The sequence below is a fragment of the Ascaphus truei genome, chromosome 4, assembly GCF_040206685.1.
Source record: "Ascaphus truei isolate aAscTru1 chromosome 4, aAscTru1.hap1, whole genome shotgun sequence".
NCBI lineage: Eukaryota > Metazoa > Chordata > Amphibia > Anura > Ascaphidae > Ascaphus > Ascaphus truei.
This window is the reverse complement of record NC_134486.1, coordinates 58692937-58710028: the sequence shown is the minus strand read 5'-3', so window position 1 is coordinate 58710028 and position 17092 is coordinate 58692937. Positions and strand designations below refer to the sequence as shown.

The 17092-nt window shown below is 44.6% G+C and overlaps 1 protein-coding gene across 1 annotated transcript in view; it reads left to right on the top strand.

Moving 5' to 3' along the window:
* The first annotated feature begins 1778 nt into the window (after window positions 1–1778).
* The window catches only part of LOC142492254 (uncharacterized), a 74211-nt gene continuing 58897 nt past the window's right edge, over window positions 1779–17092 (top strand). The window contains exons 1-3 of the mRNA XM_075594925.1: window positions 1779–3837; window positions 4495–4617; window positions 9456–9589. Of these exons, the coding sequence (XP_075451040.1) occupies window positions 1815–3837; window positions 4495–4617; window positions 9456–9589 (2280 nt within the window). The 5' untranslated portion in view covers window positions 1779–1814. The remainder of the gene's footprint in view (window positions 3838–4494; window positions 4618–9455; window positions 9590–17092) is intronic.

Below are 17092 nucleotides of genomic sequence, written 5' to 3'. Positions count from 1 at the left end.
TTGAAAACGAGAGGTAGCTATCAATGTATTACTTCCTGGTAAAACATTTTATAAATAAATATATAAATAAATAATAATTTGCTTTAATGTAAGGTCTATCAGTGAGCATTAGCAAAATGTTCTCATTTTCTCAACATTAGGTTAAATTGTATCAATGTCTCCTGACTTCAAAACTGGTGCAAAACATATAATAATGTTTATCAAAGAAAAATAATCAAATTGAAAGTAATGGAATTTATTCCTTTGGTGAGTCTGGTGAAACATTCCCCCCCCCCCCCCCCAGTTTTGCTCTCTGATTCAGAAGAGAGACTTAAATAGACTTAAATAGCTCCCACTTTGTCTTTCTGGACACTTTTTTGTTTTCACCTTTGAAAAATAACTTGAAAAAGAGTAAGAAATTGAATCTGACCTGTATCATGTGATGGGACTATTTTCATTCAATCAAAATTAATGTTCATAGATGCAGCTCAAGATAGTCACACATATTCCTTTTCCTTTGTAAGGTTGACACTTATTCTGTGGACATGGATGTGGATGACAGAATGTTCTGTTTTTGCAAGTAGGTATACAATCTTTTTATGATAAATTCTTTAGAAGTTGTATATGAACAATAACAACTAATTATTAGTTCTGGCCTTAGAGGAAAGTTTCATTGATGACATTGACACTATTTTAAACATTTTAATTGATTATAGAAATGTGGTCTCACCAGTGGTGTTTATTATTTTAGCATTTAGAAAGTATATGGTAAATAGTGAGCAATTAGTAATCCCAAAAAGGGGTGGTGCAGTGGGAACAATGAAGAAACCTATTCCCTCAAGGTTAACAACAAAACACAAATGGAGTTCCCAGCACTCATAAGTATAAAAGATGTCAGAACAAAATAATGCATTCAGAAAAGAGTATATACTGACAAGCAGAATAGATCATCTCTATACAGCAAGGCCAAGCACCAGTGGTACTTCCATAGAAATCCTCACAAAAAAAGGCTCCCAAGATATACTTAAGATAAATGCAATTTCCAGTGTTTTTCATTTGCTTGGCAAGTTCCAAAAACAAAATTCAGATATACAGCTCAATGGAGTCAGATCAATGAAAAGGATGCCTGTGGCCTGTTCATCCCCCAAAACATTGCACCCCTTATTTCATTATTTCTGTATTGCTTTTCCCCCTTTCCCCTTGATATATATATATATATATATATATATATATATATATATATATATATATATATATATATATATATATATATATATATATTCCCCCTTTTTTCCACACTTCTACTACCCCTTTTGGCACTTTTTTGGCCACATTTTTGTTTCCCTGGCAGATTCATTTAATTTGCTCCTCCACGTTGTGTTATCCACATCTTCCATTTTGTGGATAAGTACTATTTTTAATCACCATACTTTTCATGCATTGTCTATTTCTGTTAGTCATACGTTCCATGTGTTTTTTGCACTAGCCTTGCTGTATAGCGATGATCTATTCTGCTTGTCAGTAAATTCTCTTTTCTGAATGCATTATTTTGTTCTGACATCTTTTATACCTTTGAGTAACTCCGTTTACATTTTATTATGTGTTTCATAATTCAAGATATATTTGATAGCTTTTCAAATTTGGTTCCAATAGAACATTTCTGGACAGGGCAATGAAAAATACCTCACTAGTGGAAGTGGGGGCAATTAGGTTTGAAAATAATGCTTTTGATTAAGTAAGTGGAGCAGCACGTGTAAGAATATTTATTTTGCATTTCAGCAAATGAAAGCAACTGCAAAGAAAAAGGTCTGGCGTGTCATAAAGATGCAGAATGTATGAGTACCATGGAGGGAGATTACTTCTGCGTTTGCAAAGATGGATACACGGGAGATGGAGCAAAATGTATTGACATAGAGGAATGTGTAACCTCATTGCACCAGTGTCACCAACAAGGAATTTGTGTAAACACAGTAGGCAGCTACACATGTATGTGTAAGTCTGGTTACACAGGAAATGGAATTACCTGCAGTGATATAAATGAATGTCTGTCAGCCAATGGTGGGTGCCATGCTGATGCTCTTTGTACTAACACACCTGGTGATAAGAGTTGCCAGTGTAGGTCAGGATTCAATGGAAATGGCTTAACCTGCTCAGATATTGATGAATGTAAAAAACAAAACTTGTGCCATTGGAATGCTACATGTACCAATACACCTGGATCTTATGTTTGTACTTGTAATGCTGGATATAAAGGAAATGGAAACTACCTGTGCCTGGACCTGGACGAATGTTCTGATACTCCAGGACTTTGTTCAGCTGCATTTGGCTTTAAGGGATGCAAGAACTTACCAGGATCATACCAGTGTAGTTGTGCAGCTGGATACCAGTCTAATGAAAACAAGTGTGCAGATATTGATGAATGTGCCAACAAAATATGCAGTCCATTTGCCTCTTGTACCAACTTCCCAGGAACATATAGTTGCAGTTGTAAGGAAGGATTTAGTGGAAGTGGCTTGGCTTGTGTGGACATTAACGAATGTGCTTCAAATAATAAATGCCATTCTCAGGCAAACTGTCTTAATTTTCTAGGTAATTATAACTGTACATGCAGAGCTGGATTTTCAGGGAATGGATTCCTATGCTCTGACATAAATGAGTGTCTACAAACTAACATTTGCCCAGGAGAATCAAAATGTCTGAATACAGAAGGCTCATTTCGGTGTGAATGTGCTTCTGGCTTTATACTGAATGGGTCTAAATGTGCTGACATCGACGAATGCAAAAATAAAGTCTGTAGCGTGTATGCAACATGTGAGAATTTCCCGGGAAGTTTTACATGTTTCTGCAGAAATGGCTTTACAGGAAATGGAACCGTATGTATGGATATCAATGAGTGCATACAAAACAAGGGAGGCTGCCATGCTAATGGGGAATGCATCAACCTAGAAGGTTCCTATAGCTGCAGCTGTGGAAGAGGATACTCTGGGGATGGAGTTGTACAGTGCGAAGATATTGATGAATGCAAGAAGAATAATGGCAATTGCCTCTATGGAGCCCTTTGCTTGAATACACCTGGGACGTTTCGGTGTCAGTGTGCCACTGGATTTCAAGCTATGAACAATACATCCTGCGAAGATATTGATGAGTGTATTACTGTGAATGGAAATTGTCAACCTAACGAGCAATGTTTTAATACATTTGGATCATTTTATTGTCAGTGCAAATCTGGCTTCAGTAAGAATAATGGAGTTACTTGCAGTGACACAAATGAATGTCAAAGTGACCCATGCCATAAGCAGGCCACTTGCCTCAACACTTTTGGCTCATTTGATTGTAGCTGCCTCTTGGGGTTTGAAGGCAATGGATTTAACTGCACGGATGTAGATGAATGCAACAACACACTGGCTTGTCACCAAAATGCAGTTTGCTATAATCTACGAGGCAGCTACAGATGTGAGTGTTCACAGGGATTTACTGGCGATGGCTCTCTTTGTGAAGACGTAAATGAATGTACACTGAAAAATGACACGTGCATCAGAGACACTGTTTGCATTAACTCTATGGGTTCTTATGTTTGTTCATGTTTAAATGGAACTCTTGCACTGAATGGCAGCTGTGTTAAGCCAAGTCCAGCCTGTAAGCCTGCTTGCCATCATAGAGCTCTTTGTCATAATGTAGGCATTGACTTTAAGTGTGTATGTGATGTTGGATTTCAGGGGGATGGCTTCAGTTGTATTGACATTGATGAATGCCAAAGAAACATGTGCAAAGACAACACAACTGTATGTGTGAACACTCCAGGGTCATATAACTGCATCTGCAAGCCAGGTTTCAAACTTAACATATCACAGTGTTCAGGTAAGAAACGTATCAATTGCATTTGGTTTCTAAAACTCCCTTGAGTTCAGCAAACAATGTTTCTATAGGTACCTAAACATTATTCATATTTAAAGTTTATCTGACAGGGTTTTGGAAAAAGAAGGTACTGAGAAAGGAACTGTCCAGGAAAGTTGAGGGGTTTAATGGTAAAATAATATGCCCCTCTGTAACCCTACAAAACCTAACAATTTTATGATTTTAGATATTGAATCTTGAAACTCCAGGACAACAGAATTCTGAAATAAATCGTATAAATATACTATATGCGTAAATTCCTATGAATTGATTTGACATACAGTATTGTCTTCATTACTTTTGTAAGGAGGTTAAGACCCCTGACTGTTTTTTGCAGTCTTATTTCTAAAAATGAAGAACTGTGTTAAAGTTACCAGAAGCAACATATTGCTTAGGATTTATTTTCTGCTACAGTATATTGTTTTTATTAACCTTTATTCTTACCATGATTTGGACAGGAATCGCTAAGTTCAAGGCTACAAGAAGGATGCGTTCCTGACTGATAAAATTAAATATACAGTATACAAAGTTCTAAGGAGGATAATAATAGTTATATGTAACATAATTAAACACGACTGCTACAAGCATTTCATAATTAACTGTCTATTTCTAATCCCTTAGATATTGATGAATGTGACACAGACATTCAGGACTGCCACTCCTTAGCTGAATGTTTTAATACTATAGGCAGTTTTCAATGTGAATGTAAGAATGGATTCCATGGAAATGGAGTAAATTGCACAGGTAGGTTGTTGTACTATCTGTACCAATTCAAATTTGTTTTAGCTTTGCACAACATAATGAGCACACGTGATTCCATTGGTATGATGGAAACAAAACAATAGCCAGATTTCGATATCAAAATCCACGACCAAAGTACATTTCAAACTTAAATTTAATCATGTAATTTAAAACTATACAGTACTAAATTAATGTTTTTTTTTTCAAGAAAGAGACATAAAAATACAAAAACTCTGTTACCAAAGATAACATTTGGTTTCTTTATATGATGCTAAAAACTCAAGAGTACATCTACATGCCTCACACAGGCTTCCTATACCTATTTCAATCTTCAGAACACCACCCCATAAATAAACTGCAGTTATGCAGAATCTGGGCAAACGAACACAGAGTTTGCAGTCTTTGTTTTTTCTAAATCACATTTAAATAACCATCTCCCTAAAACGTTAAGTAACCACATATCTTCCTTAAATCAGGTTTGGATATGAAGTTATGTAAAGAGCCAGCAGACTCGCTCCATTACAGTTGTAGTACTTTCTAAATTCCAGCCTGGTTACCGGTTGTACATTGTGAAGCTTGTAGTGGAACAACAAATCAAAAACATAAACCTAATCTAGGTAAAATGTGACATAAACCCTTCATGTGCATTGTGTGCTCATTTTAATGCCCATACTCAAATCTGAAACTCTGTAGTTTAAACACAGTGTAATGTTTAATACACTGGAACAAGCTTAGAAAAACAGTGAGACGTGCAGACGCAGCTTTGACTCTCGTTGTCTTTACAGAAGCCTGTAGTATACTATAGTAGAGTTTTTTTTGTCATTTTTATACCCTCCAGTACATTATCATGTGTTGATTTGATGTATAAAAGAATCATTGTAAGGGGCGTGGCATCTTTTCCTGACATTTATTTTGGTAATAAATTATAGACATTGATGAATGCCAGAATCATAATGGAGGATGCCATCAATCAGCTACCTGTACAAATGCACCAGGAGGTTACTACTGCACGTGTCTCAGAGGTTTCATGGGAAACGGAATTGAATGCTGGGATTTTGATGAGTGCCAAGGCAACAAAAGCATCTGCAACAATCATTCACAATGCATAAACACGGAAAGTTCTTATCAGTGTGTGTGTAATAAAGGTTTCCGAGGTGATGGGATAAACTGCACCGATGCAGATGAATGTTCCGACATTCATGTTTGTGGCAAAAACTCGTACTGTGAAAACTCTTTCGGTTCTTTTTTTTGCTTTTGCCAGTCAGGATTTACACTTGCCCATGGTTCATGTATGGATATGGATGAATGCATTGACCAATCAATCTGCCATAAATATGCTGACTGCATAAACATAGATGGTTCTTTCCTTTGTGAGTGTAAAACGGGATTTTCTGGAAATGGGACCCATTGTGAAGACCTCCGTGAATGCACTTTCCAACCTCCTGTTTGTCCACAGAATTCTACTTGTTTTGACGGCATTGGATATTACTATTGTGATTGCTGGGAAGGTTATGAAAGAAACGGTACCACATGTCGGGATGCTGATGAGTGCTTAAACCCTTCCACCTGCAATCCAAATAGTATGTGCATTAACAGTCCTGGTTCATATTCTTGCCTCTGCATTGATGGTTTCACAAGAAATGGCACATTTTGTGAAGACATAGATGAATGTATACATACCCATAAATCAAACATCTGTCACTACGGATCCCAGTGTATTAACACAATTGGGTCATTCTTTTGTCAGTGTGATGTTGGCCTTCAAAGTAATGGGACCATGTGCATAGACATTGATGAATGTGCACTGAACATATCAAACTGCAGTTCTTTTTACAAATGTATTAACACCATCGGGTCATACGTATGTCAATGTAAGGAAGGATTAGTCAAAGATGATGACCAATGCATAGACATTAATGAATGTCTATACAATTACACTATTTGCCATGAAAGTGCCTCTTGCTTCAATACTCTTGGAACATATCTGTGTTCATGCCATTCTGGATTTACTGGAAATGGGAAAACATGTGAAGATATTGACGAGTGTCTCAGTAGCTCAATTTGTTCTGATAATATGGTGTGTATTAATGCACCAGGCTCCTACCATTGTTTTTGTGATAAAGGATACCATACAATAGCTAATAGTTGCATTGATATAGATGAATGTCTAAACAAAATGTTCTATTGTGGCTCTTCAGGTACATGTTTCAATGTGCCTGGCTCATATTTTTGTACATGCCCCGTAGGGTATGTTCAGAAAGCCAATACTTGCGTTGACATAGATGAATGTTCAAAGTATCAAATTCAAAACCATTGTCATCAGCAAGCACTGTGCATGAACACTCCAGGATCATATTTTTGCCTCTGTATTGATGGATTTATGTCAAGTGGAGACATTTGCACAGATATTGATGAATGTACAATTGGAAATGGTGGTTGTCATTCTGCAGCTCTATGTGTTAACATATTGGGAAGTTTCTACTGCAAATGCAAATCTGGATTCCGTGGAGATGGACTCACTTGTAATGATATTGATGAATGTGCCTCTTCTGATGTATGTCAGGAAGAATCTTACTGTGTCAACATTCCCGGGTCGTATGCGTGCACATGTGCTCAATATAGTAGCTGTCATCACAATTCAGCCAACGGTGTGTAAAAAAAATGTAGTTTTATTTTTCTATACATCTTTGATTTCAAATGAATAATTAACTAATTAATTTACATATAAGAACTCAGGTGAACACCACATTAATCGTATAATTATATTAATATTATTTAGTTGCCTGTTCAGAGTGATAACAGGCTCTGTGTGAGGAGCATAATGTACATTATAACAATGTGAATATGAATGTGGCGCATAAGAAGGCAAGTCAACATTATTTCAGACATATATTTTAGTTCATTTGTGTGACCTATAACATCAAACATGTACTAATTAATATAACACATCATACATTTTATTTTGTTTTATCATTATATCTGTTTATTGATGAGTGGGTTTTCTACACACTTCTGACTGTTGAAGACAAGTCAAAAATGGAAGCAACCATACCTATTTGTTGTTTGGTTGAATCTGATCATCCTTTTAAATGTGCAATCCATCCTAGCAATGGTAGTGATATGTGCAATGAATTAATTGAAAATCTTTTACTGCCCTTATGATGTACCCAGTATGTCACGAGGGCTTCCATGCACCAAATGCTAGTTTTCCGGGGCTGATTGGGTTTGGTGCTCCATTGGAGCAATGAACAGGATCGAATCACTGGAGGGATGGTTGCAATCACATAACTCTGGTGGCATTCAAGGGCTTCTGTACTTCTGAAAGCATAATTTCCATGCAGTATTCTTCTTAGTTAATGTTGAAGCCTAAATCATTATCTATCTATCTATCTATCTATCTATCTATCTATCTATCTATCTATCTATCTATCGCAAATGGAAATATTACTGTATGCTCATTTGCATGTCTTAGACAGGTCTGCAACCCCGCCTTTCACCATTATCACCCAGCACACAGTGATTCCACTGCAGCAAGGGATTCTGGTAAATGACATGCAAATGAGCACACAGTGCCACCTTTTGCTTCAAAACCATGTAACATGGTCCCCTGTAAGCTTATGCTTGCTGCATTTCACAGCTTTGAGCACAGCCTGGGTTTAGATGCATAGCCAGTAAACCCACCCACAGACAGCCGTTTTGACCTTAATGGGTCTCATCAGTGTGGGGTTGGTTATACTGGCTTTGCAAAATGAAGCTTAGGATAGGTTTCACCACACTTAGTTAAGTTATGGTGGGTAAAAAAAGTGACAAAAACCCTCCACAGTAAAGCATATAGCAAATGGAAATATTTGTATATATATATATATATATATATATATATATATATATATATATATATATAGATAGATATCTATATCTCAAATATGGACCCAAGCATGAAAGTTAGTTGCAACTGTGAAGGAAAGTGATGCTAAGATTTCATTTTGTACATCAATTTATGTCAGGTGACAGGAAATGTCATGTTATCAGCTAACCAAATTCAATAATAACCACAATTCCATGCAATACTTTGGAAGTGTAACCAAAAATAATCCATGGATCCTAAATAACAGTTATTCACTTCCATACATAATCAAACTTATAACCATAAGAGAGCAGGGGAAAACATGTTTCTCTCTCTTTTTCTTTTAACGAAGCATTGCCAAGTGCTCTGTAATTTTTATTAAACATTTTGCGTCAGTTTGGCAAACACATAATTAATAAAATGCATGTCTGAAATGTTGTAATGCACAGAAGACATCATAAAACTGCAAATCATAGAAAAATATTGATGGTATGTGTAGATTTTTACATCCTCTTCCGGTGCAGTTTTTATAAAGAGATAGCAGGCGAAGAGGTTTTAAAAAAAAGTAGCTGTTCTGTGCATCACATAAAAAAGGTCTGAATGTGTTAAACATTGGATAACCCCTATTTACACCATATCTTGCAAACGTGTACAGCTTTAATGCGTAGAAACCAGAAAGGGAAAGATTATTCCTACAATAAAATAAACCTATTTTCAATTCAATAAACAGTTAAAAAGTATTTTGGGAATTCATGGCTGATGAAAAGAATCACGAAAAGAATAGACTTTGCCAAAAGACAAGTGCACATTTCTTACTGGGAGAGCAAATTTGAAACGGATGTTTGTGAATATCTTGGTGTCCTTTTTTGTGACTGTTTGCAGCGTTAAAAAATAAATAAAAAAATTTGCTTTGGGAATCAACAAATAGCAGAAAGTTCAAATGCCTTTTCACTAATTGATTTCTGTTTTTACCTTGCATGTGACTTGATTCCAACAGAACATCTGCTTTATCCATACGGAGGAAATGTTGGCGATATAAGAATTCCAGCAATGAGCAAAGATGTGAATTCACCATTTATCATACCAACCATGGGATTCCCCTTCCTCGGTCATACCTATGACAAAATTTATGTAAGTACTGTTAACATATTAATATTATTATTATATCAATGCAATGTTTTTATTAAGCGGTGCAAACATTTTGAGATTGCAGTAATATTTCACCAACCATTAACATAGAGTTTCATTCTATGACCCAATAGCCTTCCCATAACCAGCGGTTGGGTTCTCCTCTCCATGTTAGCAGATGAGAGATGAATCAGACCATGCATTGTAGTATGGCTGCTGCCTGGGTTAAAGCTAAGTTGCTCCCCTTTATTTTCAATCTGTCCACAATATATTTATAATAGTTCTTTTGACACTTCTGCATATTTGGCCTTACATTTATGGAAAACACATATACAATTCCAGCGCTGCCCCCAAATTGGTTTGCAATTTATTAGTGAGATTTCTACAAGACTAATAATAAAGGAGATATTTAGTTGCATCTTTTGATCAAAAAAAAAATTCAAGCCGGCTAAACCCCATCAAGGTAAACTCCAGTTTAGCAGGTACCTATACTAAATGAATACTTGGGAGACAAAAGAACCCCAATGGAGAGCACTCAAACAGATGCACAATATACAAAGAACAGGAAAGGGGGTGTGTGCAATGATGTGTGAAGTGTATACGTTAAAAACAATTTATTAGAGTCATAACTCAGATTAAAATAAATAGGACGCTAAGTACCAGGGTGATTGAGACTCAAATGAGCCAAAAAAGCGCAGCGAAAGTAAAAAATACCAGGTCTCAAGTGTATAGTGTGGGCTACTACCCTTGATGATATGTGCAGGGTAGAGCCAGATGTAGTAAACACCCACTGGAGTCTGTGTCAATTAGTAGTTTGTCACAGGTATAGCCACCTGTGGCTGTCAGTTATCTGGCCTAAAGGTAGTAGTGAGTGGTGTTATATATACCAGGTCGCAAGGTATATAAAGGTAAGTATATCAGGTAAGTATTCACCATATACTGGACACCTAACAAGCTCCTATTGAACCCCCAAACTAATATTGACAGATTTACTATAAATCATTCTTCCTGTTATTACACAGGTTATTAAGAATTTATATTAGCGTTAGGGACCCCTGAATTGTGGTCTGCCGTGAAGTTGGCTCAGGGGCTTACAACAATTTTGGCCAAAAATGTCAAACTAAAAGACCATTTTACTTAATAGATATTTATACATATATATTTAGGCACTGTACCGTGTATGAGTTTCACTGGATGTGCTAAAACTGAGCTTTGTCTGTGTTTTATGTTCTGTCTCTGGTTTTAAGTATTCACCATAGTAAACTCTCACAGGGACAGACTACGATCACCAATAATAAGGTAATCCAGGTCAGCAGGTCGCTGCTATAATCCCTGGGTGGTGCTGCTAGATCAAGGCAGAACATAGCAGTGTTAAAGCACTCACACACACTCACTGAATTCTACCTTCACGCAGATATCTTGAAGGGTGTATCTGCTATAAGCAAGTGACCATGGGTCCAGTAGGTAGAAAAAAATGGTAGTACACAAGTAGTGTCTACATACACTCAAAGGCAATAAAAACAACGAGAGAAGCTGGTAGCATAAAAAGGCAGGAACCGTGGTACTGCTGGGTAGCTGTACACACGTTGGCTATTGCTTACTGTCTCAATGCACACCACGATTACTGCTCAAATAAACTCATTGCAAGCTCAATGCTTCAAACAAACTCTCTGTTAGGGAGTTAGTGTGGGTTCAGGACGCGCTCCGATCACGAGCGTTAGTCCCGCCCCCTTGACGGCAGTGACATCATTACGTCGTGGCAAAGATGCATAACTACAGGATAAAAAAAAAAGAGAACAAGAGTTGAAAAGCTTCAAACACTAATATGGCTACACACACCCAAATAAAACTCATATATCTAAATGTCAAGGGTCTCAATCTAATGGACAAAGAAGACTAGCCATATGAACGTTTAAAAAGCTCAATGGAGATATTGTGTTTCTCCAAGAGACTCACTTTGACACACAGAATCCCCTGAACACCTTCAGAGGTATCTATCCAACAGCATTTTACGCCTCATATACTAGTAAGAAAAGAGGAGTAGCGATATTAATCAAGCATGAAATTCCATTCCAAACACAGCCAGTTACAAGGGACCCTGAGGGTAGATTTCTGATCATTCAAGGCCTTCTTTCAGGCGTGAAAGTGATCCTAATAAACCTTTATGCCCCAAATGACCTACAGATAGAATTTTTCAGAAACACTTTAGAAAATATCAGAGACAACCAATCAAAATCAATGATAGTTGGTGGAGAGTTTAACATTGGGCAGGTTCCTGACAGGACTGCCCTGACTGATCAAAAATACCCAAGGGCAACTCAAAACACAGCCAAGAAATTCAGAGCAATAATGGAAGAGTTGTCCTTATTTGACACCTGGCGCTGGAAGCACCAGGGACAGAGAGATTAATCCTTTTATTCAACACTGCACAATTCATATTCCAGGATGGACCATATATTTCTATCAACAAATATGATAGATGGAAGTGGCACATGTAAATATGGGCCCAATAACATGGTCAGACCATGCCCCAGTAGAACTAACATTCCTTCCCCCATTTGGCAGACCAAGATATTACCAATGGAGGTTTAATGACTCCCTGCTGAACCACTCAGAAACTGATAAACCAATAGGTGACTCGATAGAATTCTTTTTCCAAATAAATAAAGGTTCAGTGGAAGCTACAGCCATATTATAGGAGGCCCACAAGGCTACAATAAGGGAACAACTGGTCTCAATAGCATCATACAGGAAGAGAGTTCAAAACTAGATACAGAAAGAGCTGACAGATCAAATTAGATCATGTGACGCCGGCACCCCATACCAGGGCCTGTAACTCGGGAAGCAGGGGTCTCTAAGGCTGAAATGAATGTGGTTCAGCTCCGGAGACCCCCTGCTTCAATACTGTTGTATTAAAATAAAATAAAAACAGTGTGATCGCCTGTAAGAGTTGTGCAGGCAGATCGCATGGGCAGAACCTAGAAAGATACAGAGCCAAAGACACTGCTATCCCAAGTGGCATGGCAGTTTCCTACCTTACGGTTTCTTACTTGCGATAACTCTTTCTGAATACCCGGTATACAAACCAGACGCGACCGCGAGGCTGAGGTAGGGAATTGTATAAACGAAAACCCACAACTGCGAGGCCGCGCCTAGAGTGTAGATTGGTCTTGCAAGCCGGATCAGGAGGATAGAAGGTAGAGTGGTCGTTTATACTTGCCGGGTCTGGATAGGAGAGTAGTGGATCGTTGGGGTACTTTGCCAAGGTCAGGATTGGAGAGTTGAGAATGGTCGTTCGTAAGCCAGATCAGGAGAGGAGTGATGCGGAGTCCAATAACGAAGCAGGAGACAGCAACAGCAGTGACAAGGCAGGATGCAGCAGGATACAAGGCAGGAATGCAGCAAGGCACAGCATCACATAAGGTTATGCTCAGCAATGTGTGAATGAGCAAGGCAGCTATTTAAAGAAGCCATCAACCAATGAAGAGGCAGAGCACAAGAGGGAATCCTATAGGCTGCTGGATCCCACAGGTGTGCCCTATGACACAGCCTGATTAGAAGGGGAGGCGGAGCTACGTGTCGCGTGCGTTGCTGACGTGGAGGGCTGGCGACCTGGTCGCGCGTCACTTACACACCGCGTGTTCCTCCGCAGAGTGTGCCCGATTGGAGGCGGTACCGATCGCGCATCGATCTGCGCGCGTCACTGGGGTCAGGGGGCGGAGTCCGGAATGCGCGTCACTCCCGCGCCGGGCCTGCCTGTCACGGGGGCGGAGACTGGGAAGGAGCTTAGACTGCGAGCGCATGCGTGTAACCGGTCCATGAGATTGCGCATCCTGGGCGTCTGTCATGGCAGTGGTACTCAGGTGATGAGAAGGTCTCCAGCCGCCAGAATAGCGAATCCTCACAATTTCTCATAAGGCTCTTTGCTAATCAATGCGTACAGTAAAAGCATTAGTGTGACGAAAGAGGAAGTTCCATTTACTTTATCCAATCAGGGCCAGGCTTCTTGCCCAGAGACAGAACAGCGCTAGTAAGAGACGGAGCGAACGCGTTCTCGCTGCTTAGTACGATCGGAGTCCCACATTGTACTCATATCTTTGTTTCCTTAGTGTTGGTGGCTGGCAAACTGATTCCCCACCACTGAACCTACTAGAAATCCATTGTGCTTCTGACTCAATAAAGTAATGCACTGTAGTGGGGTGTGGGGATAAATAAAACTTTTGTTATCGTCTTACTTTTTCATGAATGTGGAATATTACATAACTCCGTCTCGTTTTTGCCATCCCAATGTCCCGTTTTTGTCTCAAGGAAATATGGTCAGCCTATGAATACGTAATAACACAAATGTCAGACCAATAGGTAGGATCATACCAAAATGTTCGATTTGGTAGTGATAACATCGAAGCTACTAGAATAAGCCCAATAGACACTCACCACTTCTTCAGGTGTGAGTGAAGTTTAGACTGATACTGAGGTATATTATATCTTTTTGATAGTTGGAAAATTGGTAAGAACCAGAATAGAGGGGACAGACATCTCCAAAAAACTATTTAACAAAACAGAACTAGGTGAGCTGAGACCTACCCCAATAACGGAATGTATCAGTAACACTATAATTCAATACCTTTATGAAGTACTAGCTGGTATACCCGGCGATGCCCGGGCGTGGAAGGGCAGGGGGCATGGAGTGGAAGGGCGGGGGGGGGGCCAAGGGGCGTGGAAGGGCGGGGGCGGCCAAGGGGCGTGGAAGGGCGGGGAGGGCAAAGGGCAGGGGGGCAAAGAGCAGGGAGGGGCAAAGGGCAGGGAGGGGCGGGGGGGGGGGCAAAAGGCAGGGAGGGGTGGGGGGGACAAAGGGCAGGGAGGGGGGGCAAAGGGCAGGGAGGGGGGGGCAAAGGGCAGGGAGGGGGGGCAAAGGGCAGGGAGGGGGGGCAAAGGGCAGGGAGGGGGGGGCAAAGGGCAGGGAGGGGGGGCAAAGGGCAGGGAGGGGCGGGTGGGGGGGCAAAGGGCAGGAAGGGGCGGGGGGGCAAAGGGCAGGGAGGGACGGGGGGGCAAAGGGCAGGGAGGGGTGGGGGGGGGCAAAGGGCAGGGAGGGGTGGGGGGGGGCAAAAGGCAGGGAGGGGTGGGGGGGGGACAAAGGGCAGGGAGGGGGGGGCAAAGGGCAGGGAGGGGGGGGGCAAAGGGCAGGGAGGGGGGGGGCAAAGGGCAGGGAGGGGGGGGGGCAAAGGGCAGGGAGGGGGGGCAAAGGGCAGGGAGGGGCGGGGGGGAAAAGGGCAGGGAGGGGCGGGGGGGGCAAAGGGCAGGGAGGGGTGGGCAAAGGGCAGGGAGGGGCAAAGGACAGGGAGGGGCGGGGGAGCAAAGGGCAGGGAGGGGCGGGGGGGGCAAAGGGCAGGGAGGGGGGGGCAAAGGGCAGGGAGGGGGGACAAAGGGCAGGGAGGGGCGGGGCAAAGGGCAGGGAGGGGCGGGGGGGGCAAAGGGCAGGGAGGGGGGGTGGGGGCAAAGGGCAGGGAGGGGTGGGGGGGCAAAGGGCAGGGAGTGGTGGGGGGGGGGGCAAAGGGCAGGGAGGGGTGGGGGGGGCAAAGGGCAGGGAGGGGCGGGGGGGCAAAGGGCAGGGAGGGGCAGAGGGCAGGGAGGGGCGGGGGGGCAAAGGGCAGGGAGGGGCACTGGGGCAAAGGGCAGGCAGGGGCAGGGGGGGGCAAAAGGCAGGGAGGGGCGGGGGGGGAAAAAGGCAGGGAGGGGCGGGGGGCAAAGGGCAGGGAGGGGCAGGGAGGGGCAAAGGGCAGGGAGGGGCAGGGAGGGGCAGGGAGGGGCAAAGGGCAGGGAGGGGCAAAGGGCAGGGAGGGGCAAAGGGCAGGGAGGGGCAGGGGGCAAAGGACAGGGAGGGGCAAGGGGGCAGGGTGGGAGGGGGACAGGGAGGGGCAAGGGGGCAGGGAGGGAGGGGGACAGAGAGGGGCGAGGGGGCAGGGAGGGAGGGGGACAGGGAGGGGCGAGGGGGAAGGGAGGGAGGGGGACAGGGAGGGGCAAGGGGGCAGGGAGGGAGGGGGACAGGGAGGGGCGAGGGGGTAGGGAGGGAGGGGGGCAAGAGGGCAGGGAGGGGGCAGGGAGGGAGGGGGGCAAGAGGGCAGGGAGGGGGCAGGGAGGAGGGGGGAAAGAGGGCAGGGAGGGATGGGGGCAAGAGGGCAAAGGGCAGGGGGCAAAGGGCAGGGTAGCAAAGGGCAGGGGGGCAAAGGGCAGGGGGGCAAAGGGAAAAGGGCAGGGGGAGGGAGGGCAGTGTGGAAAAGGGCAGGGGCAAAGGGCAGGGGGAGGGAGGGCAGGGGGCAAAGGGCAGGGGGAGGGAGGGCAGGGGGCAAGGGGCAGGGGAGGGAGGGCAGGGGGCAAAGGGCAGGGGGAGGGAGGGCAGGGGGCAAAGGGCAGGGGGAGGGAGGGCAGGGGGCAAAGGGCAGGGGGAGGGAGGGCAGGGGCAAGGGGCAGGGGAGGGAGGGCAGGGGCAAAGGGCAGGGGGAGGGAGGGCAGGGGGCAAAGGGCAGGGGGAGGAGGGCAGGGGGGGCAAAGGCAGGGGGGGGAGGGCAGGGGGGGCAAAGGGCAGGGGGAGGGAGGGCAGGGGGAGGGTGGACAGGGGGGGCAAAGGGCAGGGGAAGGGTGGGCAGGGGGGGGCAAAAGGCAGGGGGAGGGAGGGCAAAGGGCAGGGGGGCCAGGGGGGGCAAAGGGCAGGGGGAGGGAGGAAGGGGGCAAAGGGCAGGGGGAGGGAGGGCAGGGGGGCAAAGGGCAGGGGGAGGGAGGGCAGGGGGGGGCAAAGGGCAGGGGGAGGGATGGCAGGGGGGCAAAGGGCAGGGAGGGGCAAAGGGCAGGGAGGGGCGGGGGGGCTAAGGGCAGGGAGGGGCGGGGGGGCTAAGGACAGGGAGGGCAAGAGGGCAGGGAGGGGCGGGGGGCTAAGGACAGGGAGGGGCAAGAGGGCAGGGAGGGGGCAGGGAGGGGGGGCAAGAGGGCAGGGAGGGGGGGCAAGAGGGCAGGAGGGGCAGGGAGGGAGGGGGGCGAGGGGGCAGGGAGGGAGGGGGCAAGAGGGCAAAGGGCAGGGGGGCAAAGGGCGGGGTGGCAAAGGGCAGAGAGGCAAAGGGCAAAGGGGCAATGTTCAGGGGGCAAAGGGGAAAAGGGCAGGGGGAGGGAGGGCAGGGGGGAAAAGGGCAGGGGGAGGGAGGGCAGGGGGGAAAAGGGCAGGGGGAGGGAGGGCACGGGGAGGGAGGGCAGGGGTCAAAGGGCAGGGGTCAAAGGGCAGGGGGAGGGAGGGCAGGGGGCAAAGGGCAGGGGGAGGGAGGGCAGGGGGGCAAAGTGCAGGGGGAGGGAGGGCAGGGCGCAAAGGGCAGGGGGAGGGAGGGCAGGGGGCAAAGGCAGGGGAGGGAGGGCAGGGGGCAAAGGGCAGTTTGAGGGAGGGCAGGGGGCAAAGGGCAGGGGGAAGGAGGGCAGGGGGCAAGGGCAGGGGGAGGGAGGGCAGGGGGCAAGGGCAGGGGAGGG